Source organism: Eublepharis macularius, chromosome 4, assembly GCF_028583425.1.
Source record: "Eublepharis macularius isolate TG4126 chromosome 4, MPM_Emac_v1.0, whole genome shotgun sequence".
NCBI lineage: Eukaryota > Metazoa > Chordata > Lepidosauria > Squamata > Eublepharidae > Eublepharis > Eublepharis macularius.
In genome coordinates, this window is record NC_072793.1 from 38,193,278 (window position 1) to 38,210,523 (window position 17,246).

The 17,246-nt window shown below is 41.8% G+C and overlaps 1 protein-coding gene across 1 annotated transcript in view; it reads right to left on the minus strand.

Moving 5' to 3' along the window:
- Positions 1-16,519, minus strand: part of MYOCD (myocardin) — a 43,512-nt gene extending 26,993 nt beyond the window's left edge. Inside the window, exon 1 of the mRNA XM_054975227.1 lies at positions 16,435-16,519. Coding sequence (XP_054831202.1) covers positions 16,435-16,440 — 6 coding nt within the window. The 5' untranslated portion in view covers positions 16,441-16,519. The remainder of the gene's footprint in view (positions 1-16,434) is intronic.
- Positions 16,520-17,246: the final 727 nt, after the last annotated feature.

Sequence of the window (17,246 nt, forward strand, 5' to 3'; positions counted from 1 at the left end):
AAATCAAATTCTTCAGAGGTGAAATTTCAAAATACACCTAGCGGAACAGTGAGCTTTCAAAAATCAGAGAAACTGATACGGAAGTTGGAGAAAGGCAAATTGGTAAAATGGTTTCTTGTCTGGTATCGAGTGATATAATACACTCTGCCTCTACCAACACATAAACCAGAGTCTGTTTACATATGTCAGGCGCGATGAGGAGTCTACTCCCAATTGTTCTGCATACAGGGTCTGACCATTCTGAAGTTGATTTTCACCTTTTTTAATTTAATCTTTCCTATTTTTATATTATGAAAGGAGCACTTCAAATGCAAATGTTTTATTTATAAATAAAACATTACAATCAATATATCTAATGGCTTAAATCAAAAACTCTATATAATGGGGCCAGATTACAGTTGCCAATGTCTAGGTAAGGCTTGAAGGTCTTCCAGAATTACAACTAATCTCCAGACTACAGAGATCATTTCCCTAGGGTTGCCAGCTCCTGTTTGGGAAATTCCTGGAGATTTGGGGGGGGGTGCCTGGAGTGGGTGGGGTTTGGGGAGGGACCTCAGTTGGGTATGATGCCATACAGTCCACCTTCCAAGGCAGCCATTTTCTTCAGGGCAACTGATCTCTGTTGCTTGGAGATCAGTTGTGATTCTGGGAGATCTCCAGCCACCACCTGGAGGCTGGCAACCCTATTTCCCTTGGAGAAAATAGTTGCTTTGGAGGGTGGATTCTGTGGCATTATACGCTGCAGAGTTCCCTCCCCTCCAAAAAACTTGCCTTCCTTAGGCTCCCTGTGCAAATCTCCAGGAATGTTCCAACCTGGAGTTGGTAACCCTAGAACAGCTGCAGAAAGAGGAGGTGTTTCTACAAGTCAGGGAGATCTTATTTTTTTAAAAAAATAAGGTAATTAAAGACAATCTAAAAGTTTTAAAATGTTGAGATCTTGTAAAACTACCATACAAGATCTCAGCACGCAGCCAGTTTGGATTGCCTAGATAGCCTCAGACAATAGGCTGCATTTCATTGCCCAGATTATCCAAGATGGGTATTGTTAATTCATTTTGAAATCTGAGGTGATGGGGGGCGGGGATAGCAGGGATCCCAGGTGTCGTGGCAGAGTAATCTCCCAGCTGTTTGCCCACCAGTCGTTGGAGACTGGCGGGAGGTTTCAGACTGCCTGGCGATCACTTGCCCACCAGCAGGCACCCTGTGAACATGCATGGTGCCTGCGATCCTGGCGGACGCAACAACATCACTTTCAAAAGTGAAGTTGTCATGCCCGCTGCAGGAGTGCTCCTGCACTTCGTTTGGAGCTGATTATGGCCCCAAAGGGTGTGGAAGCACTCCTGTGGCCAGCATGACAACATCACTTCCAAAACCAAAAATGGTATTATCCCGTTGGTGCTGGGAGTGCATGCACACAAAAGTGTACACAAAGAGGAGCTTCCCAGTAAGTACCGGGTCCCCTCACTTCTTGCTGGAGGGTATAGGGACCTGGAAACCCAACGGGATAGGGAAACAGGAAAGGCAAAATGGAACAAAAGGTGGGAGCTGAAGGGAAGGAAGAAAGGAAGCTGGAAAGGGGGAGAAGCTGTGGACACAAGGAGGGAAAGAAGGTAGCATGGGAAAGATGACCAACACCATTTCTACATATATAAAGGAAGCTTTTAAAATCTGTCTCCAGTTGTTTTGTTCTGGCCTGACAACAGACTAGCTATTCTTAGCTGACTGTTGTGATATTTAAATATATAATATCATCACAACCATTATATCTGTCCTGTAACTGCAGTGTCAATTTAAATAGGAGTCCAGAGGCACCTTTAAAAACTAAGGGCATTTCTGCACACTCAATTTATTCCAGATTTTGTTAGCAGTTGATCCCCAATCATTGGAATTAATTTGGGTACGGTTCTTCCACACATCTGCTTTCCCTTTGCAATTTTACAGTTGTGGCATCAGTTTATTTTATTCTGCACGTGCCTTAAATAATCAAGATTTTCAAGGGAGGGTGCTGTCATCTTTGGGAATGTCACAGCCCTCCCCCCATTTTTTGCACATGCTTATATCGATAGATCAATATAAGGGCCGAATGAAGAAAAGAAAAGAAAATGAACTCATGGGAGAATCTTTGCATGGGGAAGCCTGAAAGGGGAGCAGCTCCACCACCCATAGCTAAGTCCCCCCCACCATCCAAACCAGAGAGCCCTGCCCGGGCTGACCCAGCACCAGGAGGCAGAGGACAGCACCAGTGAGGCAAACCAATCTCTGTTGGGACACAGCCCAGAGCAGCAACACCTTTGGGCTTTTCAAACCATGGTGCTTTTTCTAGTGCCAGAAGTGGCCACCGCCCTTCCATTGGGCCACCAGGGCTTTTGCAATTAAAAAAATAATCAATTTCATACTGACAGATTGACCTAACATTGTAATAAAGAGTGCCAACAGGTTCTTTGAATTTCCAGCTTTCATTTTTTAAAATAAAACTAAGTATCTTGCCCCTTTACTTGTGGCTGTATAAGAAAAAAGGTATATCTCCACACTGAAAGGGGCTAAAGCCTTACTTTAAAAAAAAATGGAAGCTGAGAATTCAGAGAACCTGTTGCATTCATTATTAAAACATTATTACAACAAAACCAGGATCGAGGGAAAGGAAGTTAGGGGGAGGAGCCGTTCAATGATGACAGTCGAATAATCAAAAAGTCGGTTGGAGGCAGGTGGGTGTGGGTGGAACAAACAACCAAAAGAAACATGAGGAAAAAAATAGACTAAAAATCAGCTTCCAGAAAAAGATTGGAGTAAAAGTGGTTTCAAAAGAACTAGGAAATAAAAAAACAGGGAAAAACCAAAAGCCCCCCCCCCTCAATGCATGCAGAACTCAGGGGATAAATTGAAGCAGTATGGGGCCAGAACTGATGGGGAAACCCCATACAGAAAATCCCTAACAAAATTTATTCCAGGACAAACTGTTGTGAGTTGGTTCCCACTTCATCAGATAATCAATTTGTTTCCAATGCCTCTACCAGCAACTTTACAGGTTCCTTGTCAATGACTTAACATTTAAGACTTAACATTTAACGCTTCCCAGTAATGTTGAAGAATCTCAGCTTTTAAATCAGTGCAGAAATGAATGCAGGGATCTGCTTTTGCAAACAAAACCAGATCTTCCAAAGAACTGGAAAAAAAAACCTCCTCAGATTTCTACAAACTATCTCCAAGAAATGAACCCTAGAGACAAATGGCTTCCTTGGGCACCAGCACCCTCTTGAAAGCTCTCATGATTTGTTTATGCCTGCACAGGCTTAGCACTATAGAGGGATTAAAGCATCTGTTTGTGCACTGCTTTAATCAGGATGTCCAGGAACCTGCACACTTAAGGGATGTCACTTCAACAGGAGAACATGGGAGGAAAGAGATAGGGAGAACTGGAGGAGGCAGCTGCCAAAGGTCTTCGCTTTTCGGAAAGCGTGGCCTGGTTTTTGTGCTCTCAGAAACCAGATGCAAACTTCTGATGCCACTCAAATACACTGTAAATACATCAAAATTCTTTCTTTTTCATGCAAAGCTCAGTATTTCCAGTTCTGGAAGAATGACTTAAATGAGCTGCTGCCATATACATTTGTTTGTTGCAATTATATGAATACCAGAACTGTATCTTGAATACGTATGCTTGGAATTTTAGTATCGCCAAGAATTTTAGTATCAGAGACCGGTGACTTGGAACTCCAGATTTTGAGATTTTCAAAATAATTTCTGTTTCCAGAAGAGCTGATGTCTATATGCCCTATTGAGTACTCCTATTTTTAATGAATTGCAATACTTTCTTGATTCAAACATTGCTAGTAAATTATGTTTATGGTTGTTATGTAGGCTTGCCAAATCCAGTTTGGAAAATTCCTGGAGTACTGGGGGAGGAGTCTTTGGAAGAGAGGCAGCTCAGCAGAGATGTGATTCCATAAAGTCTACTGTAAGGAGAAACGATCTCCGTAGTCTGGAGATCAGTTGTACTTCCAGGAGAAGTCCAGGCCCCACCTTATAGTGTTTTGGGTTTTTTTAATTCACTGCATATACAGGATGGTGCAAAGTTTGAAGAAGTTTGAAGAACCAGAAAAATACAGGATTAAGAGACTTAGGTAAGGATAAATTAAAATAAATAGGAATGGTTTCTTCCTGAAGCTTTATTATGCTTTCAAACCAGCTGGAGCTGGCAACCCGCTGGGAGGATTTTGGGAGAAGCATGCCAATGTCACATGGGCATGCACCGTCCCTTCCAGTGAAAGTTAGAAGTGACACCACGATGTTGCAACGGGTGCTCTAGGCATCGCCCAAAATTCTATGGTTAAACCACAGAGTTTTGGGTGTGCCTAGAGCAACATTATGACATCACTTCTGTTTTTTGTCAGAAGTGACATCGTGCTTTGGGACAATTCTGGCACGCACCAGCGTTGGCCTTGAGGTGCCAGTGGGAAGAGGGTGGAATCACTCCCCATCTCAAACTATTCAATGTGCTAGTAGCTAGTGGAACAGATTAAGTCTTTTTTTGCAGTGAGGAAGGATCAATACTAAGTCGATTCAGCTTAGGCCCAGATTGGAACCACATTTGCCTTTTACTTTTACAAGGCAGACATGTCTAGATGGCAGACAAATGCTTGATTCCTGATAAAAGGCCTCCAAAGATACCAAGTGGAAACTACAAGAGATGGCACTTCATTAGCAATGAATGCCACCTGCCATCAGTATACCATTTTTGCTTCACATTTACTGAATATGTGAGCCATAAAGAAATTCATTAAGTAATATTTTTTGGCTTTTTTTTGGTCTGGTGATTTTTTCGTTTGTTTGTTTTAAACAAATGTTGTGGTTTTTTCTTAAAGAACTAGCAGATGGGGCATGCAGTCATTATTTCATGGCTTCTCATATGGTCTTGCCCTGACCGGGATAGCTAAGGCAAGCTCAATCTTGTCAGATCCCAGAAGCTAAGCAGGGTCAGCCTGGGTTAGTAATTGGATGGGAGCCCTCCAACAAAAACCAGGGTTGCAGAGGGCAGGCAATGGCTAACCACCTCTGTTAGTCTCTTGCCATGAAAACCCTCCATGAGCCGCCATAAATCAGCTATGACTTGATGGCACTTTCTACTACCACATATGCTCTTACATAAAAATAAAGGTCAGAATGGGACGTCACATCATACCAGCTGAGCAGCTCTTAATCTCTTTTTGCACGTTAGTCTGACCATAGAGATCCATGACTAAGGGAGGCTGCTAGGGTGTTTGGATAGAAAATAAACAGTGCAATCCTAAGCAGAGTTACTCCATTCTAAGTCAATTTAAATCAATGGTTTAGGGTTGCACTGAAATTGTACGGGAGTCACTCAAACTTGAGGTTTCTTCCTAAGCAACAAGCTGCAGGGTTAGCTACTTAGAGCCAACTGGCATTTAGCCCTATTTATTCAGTTTTAGTAATAAGGCACAACTCATTACTCAATTACTTTAGCCCTGTTCGGTCATTATTATCTTGGTGCTTAAATCTCACATAGCAAGAAAGTGTGCTACTCACAATCCTCCTGGAAATGCACAGTTGCCATTGTGGGTGAATAGGGCAACACGTATTTTCCAGTTTTGTTACAGGTCAGGCACACACCCTTGAAATTCTGGGATTCCAAACACACACATGGAACCTGGAAAATATGCACGTTGCCCTGTTCCATGTAGCGTAATCTTTGCTTACAGGCAGTTGGAGCACCAAAATTGTAATGCCCGAAAAGGGCGTTTAATTCCTCTGTGATCTGTACCTCCTATTACTACTTCTCCTAAATTACAGAGATGGAGCTACCTGGTTTGAGAAACGAGCTGTGTGCTCCACAATTACAGATTATAGGAATTAACATAGCCCTGTTATACAAACTCTTGCTTATATCACTAGACAGAGTGGTGTAGTGGGTAGAATGTCAGACTAGACTATAGGAGACCCAGGTTTGAATTTGCACCCTTGTAGGGTTGCCAACCTCCAGGTGGGGTCTGAAGACTTGTTATTACAACTAATTTCCTGTCAATATAAGTCAGTTCTCCTGGAGAAAACAGCAATTTTGGAGGGTAGACTCTATGGCATTATGCCCTGCTGAGGTCCTTCCCCTCCCCAAACCCTGCCAGTCTTAGGCTCTACCCCCAAATCCCCAGGAATTTCCCAACCCAAAGCTGACAACCCTAGCATTCTGCCACACAGGCTTGCTGGGTGACCTTGGACCAGTCACACACAGCATAACCTACCTGACAGGGCTGTTGTGAAGATAAAGTGAAGAATGATATAAGTTGCTTTGGGTCCACATTGAGGAAGATGGTAGGATATTAATGAAGTAAATAAATAGAAACTAAATAACCAACAATGAACAACCAAAATTCTCTGAATGAATATTTGTCAGGGATGCTTTAGGCTCACCCTGCATTGGGCAGGGGGTTGGACTAGAAGGTCTGTATGGCCCCTTCCATTCTGTGATTCTGTGAAAACAGTGGATTTAAGATTAGAGGGTTTGATTTAATAACTTTCTGGTCTCTTGCAGTCCAACATATGAACTCCAATCATACACATTAAGTGGGCCCCAAACCTGACAACCTGACACCTCTTAAACTTTTGTTTCCACTGTTAAATGATTATGGGATGTTATTTTTTAGCTGGTCAGGTGTTAATATATACAGAAATTTGAGTGTAAATTTCTTCAGAAGGGAAAGTTATGGTAATCTATAAAATCAATATGGCTGCTTCTGTATTTCTTCTGCTTTCTTCAGCCTAACGTGTAACTTTCGTATGCCCACAGTATGTCCATTTCCAGTCTTTCCTCATAAAGCTGTATCACATTCCAGATCATAGTTCAGGTGAAAGAAATATATATTACCTAGGATTCTCAGGGCTTACAAACTGATGGTCTTTCCTTTTACATCTGTGACAACCATGTTTGCCTACAGTCTGGAGTCACTTTAATAGAGGATTCATGTGTGGAAATAAGTCCCTGAAGCTTTTCTTGGACTGGAGATAAATGACATCCCATTAAACCTCTGTTAAAGGAACAGGACATTTTTGTCCAAACCATTTGCACAACCCTAGTGACAACCACTGGTCACAGCGAGCAAGGATAACTCTAAGGATAAGCCTGAAGATAAAACACAGAATAACCTTCTGCCTCCTCACAGCAGCTTCTCCTCTCAGCTCCTACCTCCTTGCATGGAACATTTGTATTTTACATGTATACGGTAAACTGCCTTGAGCACTAAACATGGTGAAGAGGCAGTATATAAGTTAAACACACACAAACAAAATAAAGAATAAACCATCTGTTCATTCTTAGGATTTTTCACTTGTCAACTTCCAAGTGGGGCCTGGCAATATCCTGCAATTACAACTGAGTACAAGAGATCAGTTCTCCTGGAGAAAATGGCTGCCTTGGAGAGTGAACTCTGTGGTACTATACACCACTGATATCCCTCCCCTCCCCAAATTTCACCTTCCCCACCCACCACTCACCTTAGATTGGACACATCTACAACCGGAGGTGGGCTTAAGGAATCTTTTTTAAGAGAACTTATACTGCTCATGTGTATGTATATATTTTAACAGGCAACCCCACTGAATGTATTATACCCTGCTGAGTTCCCTCCCTTTCCCAGACCACACCTTCCCAAGGTTCCACCCCAAATATCCAGGAATTTACAACCCAGAGTTGGCAACTATACTGCCTCTGTATTAAGGACCAGATTATAAAAGGCAGTCTGAAAAATGCCAACAGCTATGGCACTATCTGGCACTACCTAAGGCCTTTGTTTTTAGCTGGCCCTCTCACTTTGGTATACTGAAAAAAGGTATACTGAAAGTATACCTTTTCTGGCAGGCAATTAATTTGATACTGATTTCTTTGTAAAACGTTGTCTTTTTAGTGCTTTAACTGTGTCTGTCACGTTTGTAAGATGCCTTGCACTAAAACAGAAAAGGTGGCACAGAATTTTTTTAGCTAAGCAAAGAAATAATTTGAATAATAACCTTATTCTCACTTCATATCCTTTCCATTTTATTGTTCCCTCTAATGGAAGGATAATTTACTTCAACTACCCAGCTCTATAACTAAAAGTACATCTCCCTGGTGCATATCTTAATAATGACCAGGAAAAAATTCAATTATAGGCAATAATTTTCTTCACTAACTGTTGTACAAAAGAAGGTGCTTTCTCTAACATTTAGTTCAAATCTGTGCTGCTTCAGCCTGAACTGTGCCTTTTAGTCTTTCTCTCTTGTTCTGATTAACAGTTCTCAATAGCTGCTCAGACAGAAGTAGAGGGAAAAACTGGTACACTTTCTAAGGTTTTACATCTGTTGCTCTGAAAATAAACAAGGCCAACTCTACCATGCAGGCAGACCCTCTTGGGGTAGCACAATTCAATGGACCTAGCCAAGCCAGAAGCAGGGGGGCTGAACTGATTTTGGCAAGGCCACTGTAGAGAAAGCATCTATCTTCAACAGTAATGGCAGAAGTTCTGGGGAATGCTCTCAACTGGCAAAGAGATGCCCTTTCTTTAGGGCACAAAAATCCTGAACTCTTCACATGCAATGCACAGAGGGGTTTAGCACTCGCAGCAGCCAAGCTGCGTTCCAAATAAAACAGAGACATATTCAATTACCTGAGTTAAATCTAGATTTCAGTATCTGTACCTTTTAGCAACAGCACCATATTATCCAAAGCACGTTTCCCTTTCTGTTTACACAGAATTTGTTCCCAGCTAGTACGAAGTAGAGGAAGAGAAAGAATCTGATGTGGTAAGACTGTGTAAATGAGTTTGGCTCTGCCCCTTTATTGCAGGTAAACTTTTAAAACCTGATCTGTCCCCCAGAAGTATGAGCCAAAGGGCTTGAGGATCATAGCCTAGAAGGGGTATCTGCTGGCAGACAGAAAAAGAAAGACTTATTCTACACTTCTTTCTCCCCTGGTTTGTATGTTTACATTTTTAAAAGCCGCTTTGGATCCCCATTGGGAAGAAAAGCACCACTTAAATAAAGAACCATTGGAACTGCCCCACTGGCGTTATTTAAGAGGGCTATATCAATGGACCTAGAGCATCACACACTTCCTTGTCAAGGGTGTAGCCACAGTGGAACCAGCGCGTGCACCACCCCACCAGCAAGACTTGTTCACCCTGATTTTTTTTTTAAAAAAAACTGAGACATGACAGCTTCCATTTAAAGAATGAGAACTTGTTTTTAAAATATGAAAATTTCCAGCTTTAGGAAAAATTGCTTGTGCGATGATAACTTACTCTCCACTCTCATAAACAGGGCTTTTTTTCTGGGAAAAGAGGTGGTGGAACGCAGTGGCTTGCCCTCAGAGAAAATGGTCATATGGGCTGGTGGCCCTGCCCCCTGATTTCCAGACAGAGGGGAGTTGAGATTGCCCTCCGCGCCACATGGCAAGAGGTTCCAGAACTTCGTTCCACTGCGTTCCCGCTTAAAAAAAGCCCTGCCTATAAATATTAATGGACCAAACCTCTCCTCATCTACCTGCCCAGCTATGCCCACCTAGAGTCTTTCTGGCTCAGGGTGGCATATTCAAGGTGTTCTTGAAAACACACACATACCCAGTTACTGCAGCTATGAGCATGGTAAGGTGCTTAAAGAGGAAAAGAAGTTCCTATTTATTTAAGAAGATATTCATCATAGTAAAAAGAAAAAGCTTCTGAAAATTCTGAAAATAACTGTGTTAATCCAGTCTACCCATTCTGAAGCTAATAATCCATAGACGTTAAAAACACAAAAATGCTTGGCAGCAGTTACTGTCAGTTATAAGGAAATATTAGTTTTCTTTCTAGTCCTACCAATCAGAATTTGGCAGCAATTCCATACTCCTAGGATTTTTCCAACCTGCATCTGCATTGGATAGAAAGGAAAAAAAGGTTCCAGGTGTGTATCATCCAATAAAAGCACTCCTAGAGTTGCCACTTGCCAGCTCCAAGTTGGGACATTCCTTGAGATCTGGGGGGTGAAAGCTGGAGAAACCTGGAGAAAGTGGGGTTTGGGGAGGAAAAGGACCTTGGCATGGCATAATTCCATAAAGTCTACCTCCCAAAGTAGCCATTTTCTCCAGGTGAACTGAGTTGTAAATTATTCCAGGAGATCTCCCGCCACTACCTGGAGGCTGGCAACCCTGCACTCCTATAATGACTGGATTTGAATTTTTTTTTTGAACGACAATTCTATGGGTAGTTTTCTGAGGGAAGATTTAATCACTTAGGAGGTGAGCCCTTGGGCTACCTCCCATGCTTTCTCTCATTTGATTTAATGCAATTCCATTGATGTTTGGAGCCCCAGCAGTTATGCAGGCAAGAAGAAGAATCATTGTTTCTGTGGAATTTGTCAGGATGACCTCAGGTTTGTATATTTAACTTTGGCAAAATAGACAAAATAAGCATACACACAAATCTTAGTCTTCTTAACTCAAAGGAAGTGGGAGGGGAGAAAAATTGCGGGCCTGCAACATAGCTGAGATTTTGGGCCAAGTAGAATTATGCCCCCATTCAACGCAATAGCTTGTTTTGCCGTTGGAACTAAGTTTTTTCTGTCAACAACCCTGTGCTATAAATGTGTTGATTGGACTTAGATATCAGAATCCAATCCCATCAAAAACTATTGCCTGTTTTTATTTATTTGTAATTAGATTTATATGCACTTTTTAATAAGCCTTGAAGTGGCTACATCATTACAAATATATATATAACAATTAAAATTAGTAAACAATGTAGATTAAAAAATTAAAAATGTGCTCAGGTTTCAAAAATGTGATCAAAACAGGCATGTTTTTGCCATCTGCCTAAATGTTATACAGTACAGTGGAACTGGAGAATTTTCCTTGGAAGCGAGTTCCATAAGAAGGAAACCATCACAGAGAAAGACCTGTGTCTGCTAGCGGACAATGAAAGGTGAACGTTCTCAAAGCAACCTCGCTTCACTTAATAAATCATACGCAGAAGGTATTTATGGGAGAAGGGATTAACTGACATACCCTGGACCTTGACCATTAAGAGCTTTAAAGGTCAAAACCAGCACCTTGAATTTGGTGGTGGTTAAATAGGAATATGTGAATTATGTGATCATCTCCCAGAAAAAGCTAGTCGACTACACACTAAAACAGCTAAAGTTTCCAATGATTAGTAAAGCTGAGCAAAACCCACAAACACACACACACACACACACACACACAACCACAGCATGCAAGATGCAAGAGCAGCTCCTTAGATGCCAGACTTCACTTCAAACTATAGTCAAAGGAATTACTCAGCAGTGCACACAGCACATCTTTGAAATAATTTACCAGGGACAGGAGACAATGAATGTCCCCTGGACTGATAAAAGAACTGGACTGCTGCTACACACTTACTGATATTCCTATTCCCATTTTGAACTTTGAATATGAATCATTATGATGGTGAAAGGGAAACGTTATTATGATTCTGTAAGCTGTACAATACCTGTAAAAAGTTGGATAGAAAGTAGTTTTTAACCTGCCTGTATGGAGAACAGTATATTGTTTTACAGCTAACAGCACCTCAGAGTTACTTCAGTTTAAGCCTGCTGATTTCAATGTGTTTAGACTAGAATAATTCTTCACAGAACTTCATTATAAAAGTGCTGAAGATAACTGTGGCAGTTTTTGTCTTAGTAGCCAATAGCTTTTCCCTTTGTACTTCACACAGGCAATATACAGAGTGTGTATCCTTCATCTGACCAAGCATGAAAGAGGAGGGAGCAGATTTTTTTTTTAAAAAAACACACACATTATTTAAGTACCTTTTTAAAAAGCATGCTGCACACAAATTAGTTGGGATTTCTAGCCAATGGGCACAACTTCTTCACTTCCTCCCTCACAATGCAGCCCAAAATGCCCCTTGAAATGCAGCTCTTGTGGGACCAGGGACCGCTCCCCCCCCCCCCCCCGGAACAGCATGAGTGGGGCGCTGGAGACCTGCCATGGGAAGCTGTAATCAGAAAAAAAATGCCTCCCCTTCCATCCACAGAAATCTTCTGTTGGAGCTAAGGTTGCCAACATCCAGACGGTGGCTGGAGATGTCCTGGAATTACAACTGATCTCTAAGCCAGAGAGATCGGTTCTCCTGGAGAAAATGGCTGCTTTGGAAGGTGAACTCTATGACATTATACCTTCCGCTTTGGAAGGTGAACTCTATGGCATTATACCTTGCTGAGGTCCCTCCCTTTGCCAAACCCCACCCTCTCCAGACTATCCCCCAAATCTCTAGGAATTTTCCAACCTGGAGCTGGCAACCTTCGCATCCAAGCCATCAACACAGCTCCCCAGAATGAATACACAGAAAGCATTATAAGCAGAGAAGGCTGAGAAACCGATAAATGGAAGGCAGAAGTTTCAGCTTTTAAATTATACCATCACAGTGTCGATTGTGTTAGCCATGTAGGATGTAAATTGAGAAATGCATATTTTTAAAGAAAATTTAGATGCTCCCTCTCTAGAGACCTGTTTGAGGTAGCTCACAAAGTAAAAAAAAATAAAAGCAACCGAAGACATCAAAGCATGCTGTAAAAACAAGCCAGAGGCATAAAAATGGCATGAAACAACAATCTGCCTCAAATGATACCCATAATAATACCTGTAAATGATGATGGTGGTGATGACAACAATAACAACAACAACAACATTCAATTTATATACTGCCCTTCAGGACAACTTAATACCCACTCAGAGCGGTTTACAAACTATGTCATTATTATCCCTACAACAAAACACCCTGTGAGGTGGGTGGGGCTGAGAGAGCTCCAGAAAGCTGTGACTGACCCAAGGTCACCCAGCTGGCTTCAAGTGGAGGAGTGGGGAATCAAACCCGGTTCCCTAGATTAGAGTCCTGCTTAACTGCTACACCAAACTGGCTCTCATAAAATGATACCCATAAAATAGTTCTCGGGTTAGAAGCTGACCATAAAAACAGCTACAAACTTGGTTAAACTTAAAAGCCTTGGTTTTTTAAAAAAAGTTTTAGTCTAAGCTAGCACCTAAAAGACATTAAAGCAGGCACAGATGAGCCTCAAGTGGGAAGTGCTGCCACTGAGAAAAGTCCTGCCTTTGTAGGTGAGGACACCGAGAGCAGGACCTGGGAAGAGAATCTTATTTGGCAGACTAGGCAGTATTAAATAAAATTGCTACTAAATTCTCAGTGCAAACATCTACAATTCTAGAAATCAAAATTATTTCTTTCTTTACAAAATGCCCTCAGTGTGGATGGCAGCTTACGGAGTACAACGCAGGTTACTGTCTGATTTAAAGTCTGGGACAAGAAAGCGGGGTGGGGGGGTGGGGCAGAGGTAGATGCAATGCTACAGAGAGGAAGAATGTTCTGGCTACAGGTACTTAAGCTCAATAGTGGAAGGGAACTATGGGGTTGTAACAAAGGATTTATTACAAGGGTTGGTTTTGAGGAGGGAGCAGAAGGAAATGCCACCTTGTGGGCCCTTATGAGGGCAAAATGGCAAAGTATACAATTTTTAAATAACTAAATGAATGTGTGTTTGGGGGGGGGGGTTAGGTTGATAGTCTCTACTGCAATTCTAACCTAAAGGGGCAGCAAAAGAGAAAGGGCAGTGTTATTTGGTGGGCAGGAGATGTTTAGTCAAATAGTCATCTCCCATTACTTCTCTGTTACCATTGGGAAGATGGTATACATGGTAATGCATAGTAGACTGTTGTTAGTTCTAGAGGTGATACAATGGTAGTAGGAAAGCAGGAGGGTCATACGGGGGGGGGGGGGGGTCAAACACAGGCACAACCCTGTAAACGATAAGTGTGCAGTATGGTAGTAAATGGTATCATCACTTACCAACCCTCCTTTTCATGAATACAAGGCTATATTGGATCTGATTAGATGATTTGTTAAATGCACATTGTGTGTGGGGTGGGACCCCAACCCTACTTATGTTTAACATGCGACCCACTGCTTGCCTTTAAAATAATCAGGGGAAGGGTGCAGGTTGGTTCTTCAGTGTGAACAGAGGCAAGAGGAATACTGTCATTCCTTTCTATCCAGTGTACTTTCACAAGCAGAAAAGGCTGTGAGGGGAGGGCTATTTATCTTATTGCCTGTTCCATGTGTCTCCTAGATGAAAAATTATCAAAGGGGGGGAGGGGTTGTGCCTATTCAAATATAGGCCAGATTGGTTAAAAAAAAAAAAGTGGACTGTGCACATGATTCCGGTGAATGTTAAATTCTACTGATTTCAGTACCAGAGTAACCATGTACGCTTAACTATTACTGATTTAAACCAGTGGGACTTCAAAGGTCTGGATCGTATCTAGCATCTCTTTCCCACTAGCTTAGACAGTAAATCACTGTCAGGGATGTACCATTTCAGGTGAGGACATAGATGACGGATGGTTTATCCATTCATGTAGTAAACTACAGATCAGGGAGAAGGATTATGAACTAATCTTCTCCTTGTCATGCTGGTTTTCTGTGAGCAGGAACTGTTCTTAGAGTAGAAGAGCGTTCAGCGTCATGAGTCTCCACCTGAAGCGCTACAGTCGCAAGAAAGATATATGACTTCTGTGCAAACTAGGCCATTCAAACCGTCCATCATCTCATCTGATTGCTTTTTCATTTTACCAGACTACGGTCTTTTTCGCACCAAGTAGCTCTGGCTTGTTATCCACCGGGTTAGTCATTTTGCAGAATCTACAGTATGCTCGCCACTTCCCTTGAAATGCGGAGGTGTAACCATTCAACAATGAAAACATCTGAATCAGAATGGATTGACTTTAGAAACTGAGTTCCGGGGAACCTGTTTGTACAGCCCTGTAGCATAATTCACTTTCTGCCAACAAGATCCTGGAGAGAGGAAGCTACATTTCTTAATGACATTTCTTATGCCAATGCAATAAGCAAGACACAATCCGCACAGGCATTCGGGAGAGATTTAGGTGAGGCGCAAGACTGGAGAGAGAGGATGACCCACCACAATCCAATAGCATTTGATTCCTAATTTATGCAAATGAAATCGTAATCCAGAGGAGATCCAAGGAGAGCAAAAGTGCTCATGAAATTAACCCACTGTGTTCATCATTTCTTCTTTGCCTCAGAAAGTACACCAGCACTGCCCATCTTATCTCACTCAGTGTCCAAGAGAAAAATTAAATGCATCTGCTCTGTCTCCTATGTGGCTTTGGGATTTTCTTGGTTTCTACCAACCTCCCGAACCCCTATGGAAACTGATATACTAGTATTCTGAACTGTAGGGAGTAATACCTCTATGTATTCTCTTAACTAATGGTTTCACTTTGTAGGAAAAGGTGTCTGTAAAACTGAAACACTTGCATTTTTGCATTACAACAACAGGGGTACAGTCAAGCTGACATCTCGTATGACATTGCCCCACGAGAAGGAGGTGGTAATTAAACTGTGGGAAAGGCAGCCTAGATTGGAAAAGTGTCCCATAAACTGACTCTATTAGAAACACTAAAAAGAACAAAATTTATGATACCCGAAGAGTCATAAAATTTACTTTTAGCTTAGAATCATTTGAAAAATATGTTTTGTGATCCTTCTATCAACTCTGTAATCTCTCTGCCCCAACACCCCCATCTTTAAAAATAACACAGAAATGAGTCTTTAAAACAATACTGGCTCACTGTAAAAGAATGCAATGGCCTAGAACTACCCCCTCTGTCCTCCTTTCTTCAAGAAGGTGGCAGTGTTGCTTTGGAATTACGGGTTTAGAGAACGAGCCTGCTTCTTTCCAGTGAACGGCACTGTACCATTTCCATAATATACCAATGGATTCTGAGGAATGACTTGTTCTCATGAAATGTAAGATTGCTGTGATACAGAAACCACAGCAAAGCACTGGACCCAAACTGTGTAGAACCCCAGCCAGATAGAGCCCCCTTGCATTTGTACACACAACTCCGGAGTTTTCAACTAGCTGCCAACTTTATATTTTCTAAGCAAACACTGCAATTGACCACCCAGCTGTCTCAAACGTCCAGATTACATGCGAGTGCGCTAGCATCAGTATGATAAGCTTCTGATCTCCTCATTATCTATTGTGTACTACAGATCAAACATCACCCCATCCCATGCTGAGTGGGTGACATTCTGAAACGGGTAAAAGATAATGAACAAACAACTGAATCAGAGTGCAGAATATGAGTACACAGAACATTCATTGGCCGCGTACAGAATATATTAAGTTTGCCTTGTGAACAGCAAACATACAACTCTTTTAAAAGAATAATTGCTATAACCAAGCCCAACAAGAGCACAGTATAAAACCAAACACAAACCCTCCTCCTCATTGTACTATATAATACTGAACATGTTCAAAACTACTGAGACTATCCTACAGAAGGGCTAAGTTCAAAGTGACTGCCTCTTGTCCTGGTTTACTGTTACTCACCTTCATTCAGCCGAAGGTCCTCAAAGAAGAAGCCCCCAACAGGGGCTTCAACCCACTCTGAAGATCTGGTACATGTTTTTTTGTTGCAAAGCTTCAGAAAATGGCAATCAGTCGTTGGCTCTAGCTTTATTTCTCTGGTGATGTCATTTTAAATATTTTGCATGTTCCATTTGTTATTTGTACTTCTAAAAAAAAATTGATGCCTTTCTGCAAATTCATGTTTCTCCAATTAGTCACAACTCAAAGGAACAAAACAGGCTGCATGGATGCTGGAGTAAAGCATCAAGGCCAGTATATACATGACAGCACCTGACATGTACAGATGTGAAGAAGCATACTTTATGGATTTCTGATCCAGTTCTTTATTTATTGATTTTAAAACCCTGGGTTAGGAGAGTTCCAATGCTAGAGGATTTTTTCTTTTCTTTTCTTTTTAATAAGCTAGACCACAGACATAAATTGCAAACAGTGAAAGAGCAGAGAGAAAGGAATCAGACAGAAAGGAAAATGCATTTTCTTCATTTGCAGAGTAGCTGCCGTGAGAGCAAGCCCATGACAGCTTTACAGCTCCCTGGTTATGTTACGTGCATGCTGTTTAATGAGAAACAGCTTCCAGCTGAGGCTTGCGGCACAGGAAAGTTTTAGGAGAAAGTCTCGATGTGTTAGCCCTACCTGATCTGAATTTGCTCCGAATCAGCATAGAATGCTCAGACCCCAGAAGTGTCATGGTGATGCCTTGTAATAATTCCCAGTGGCAGAAAGCCCCTCCACTTATACCATTAACCGGCTCCAAGTAGAGAAGCTGACCACAG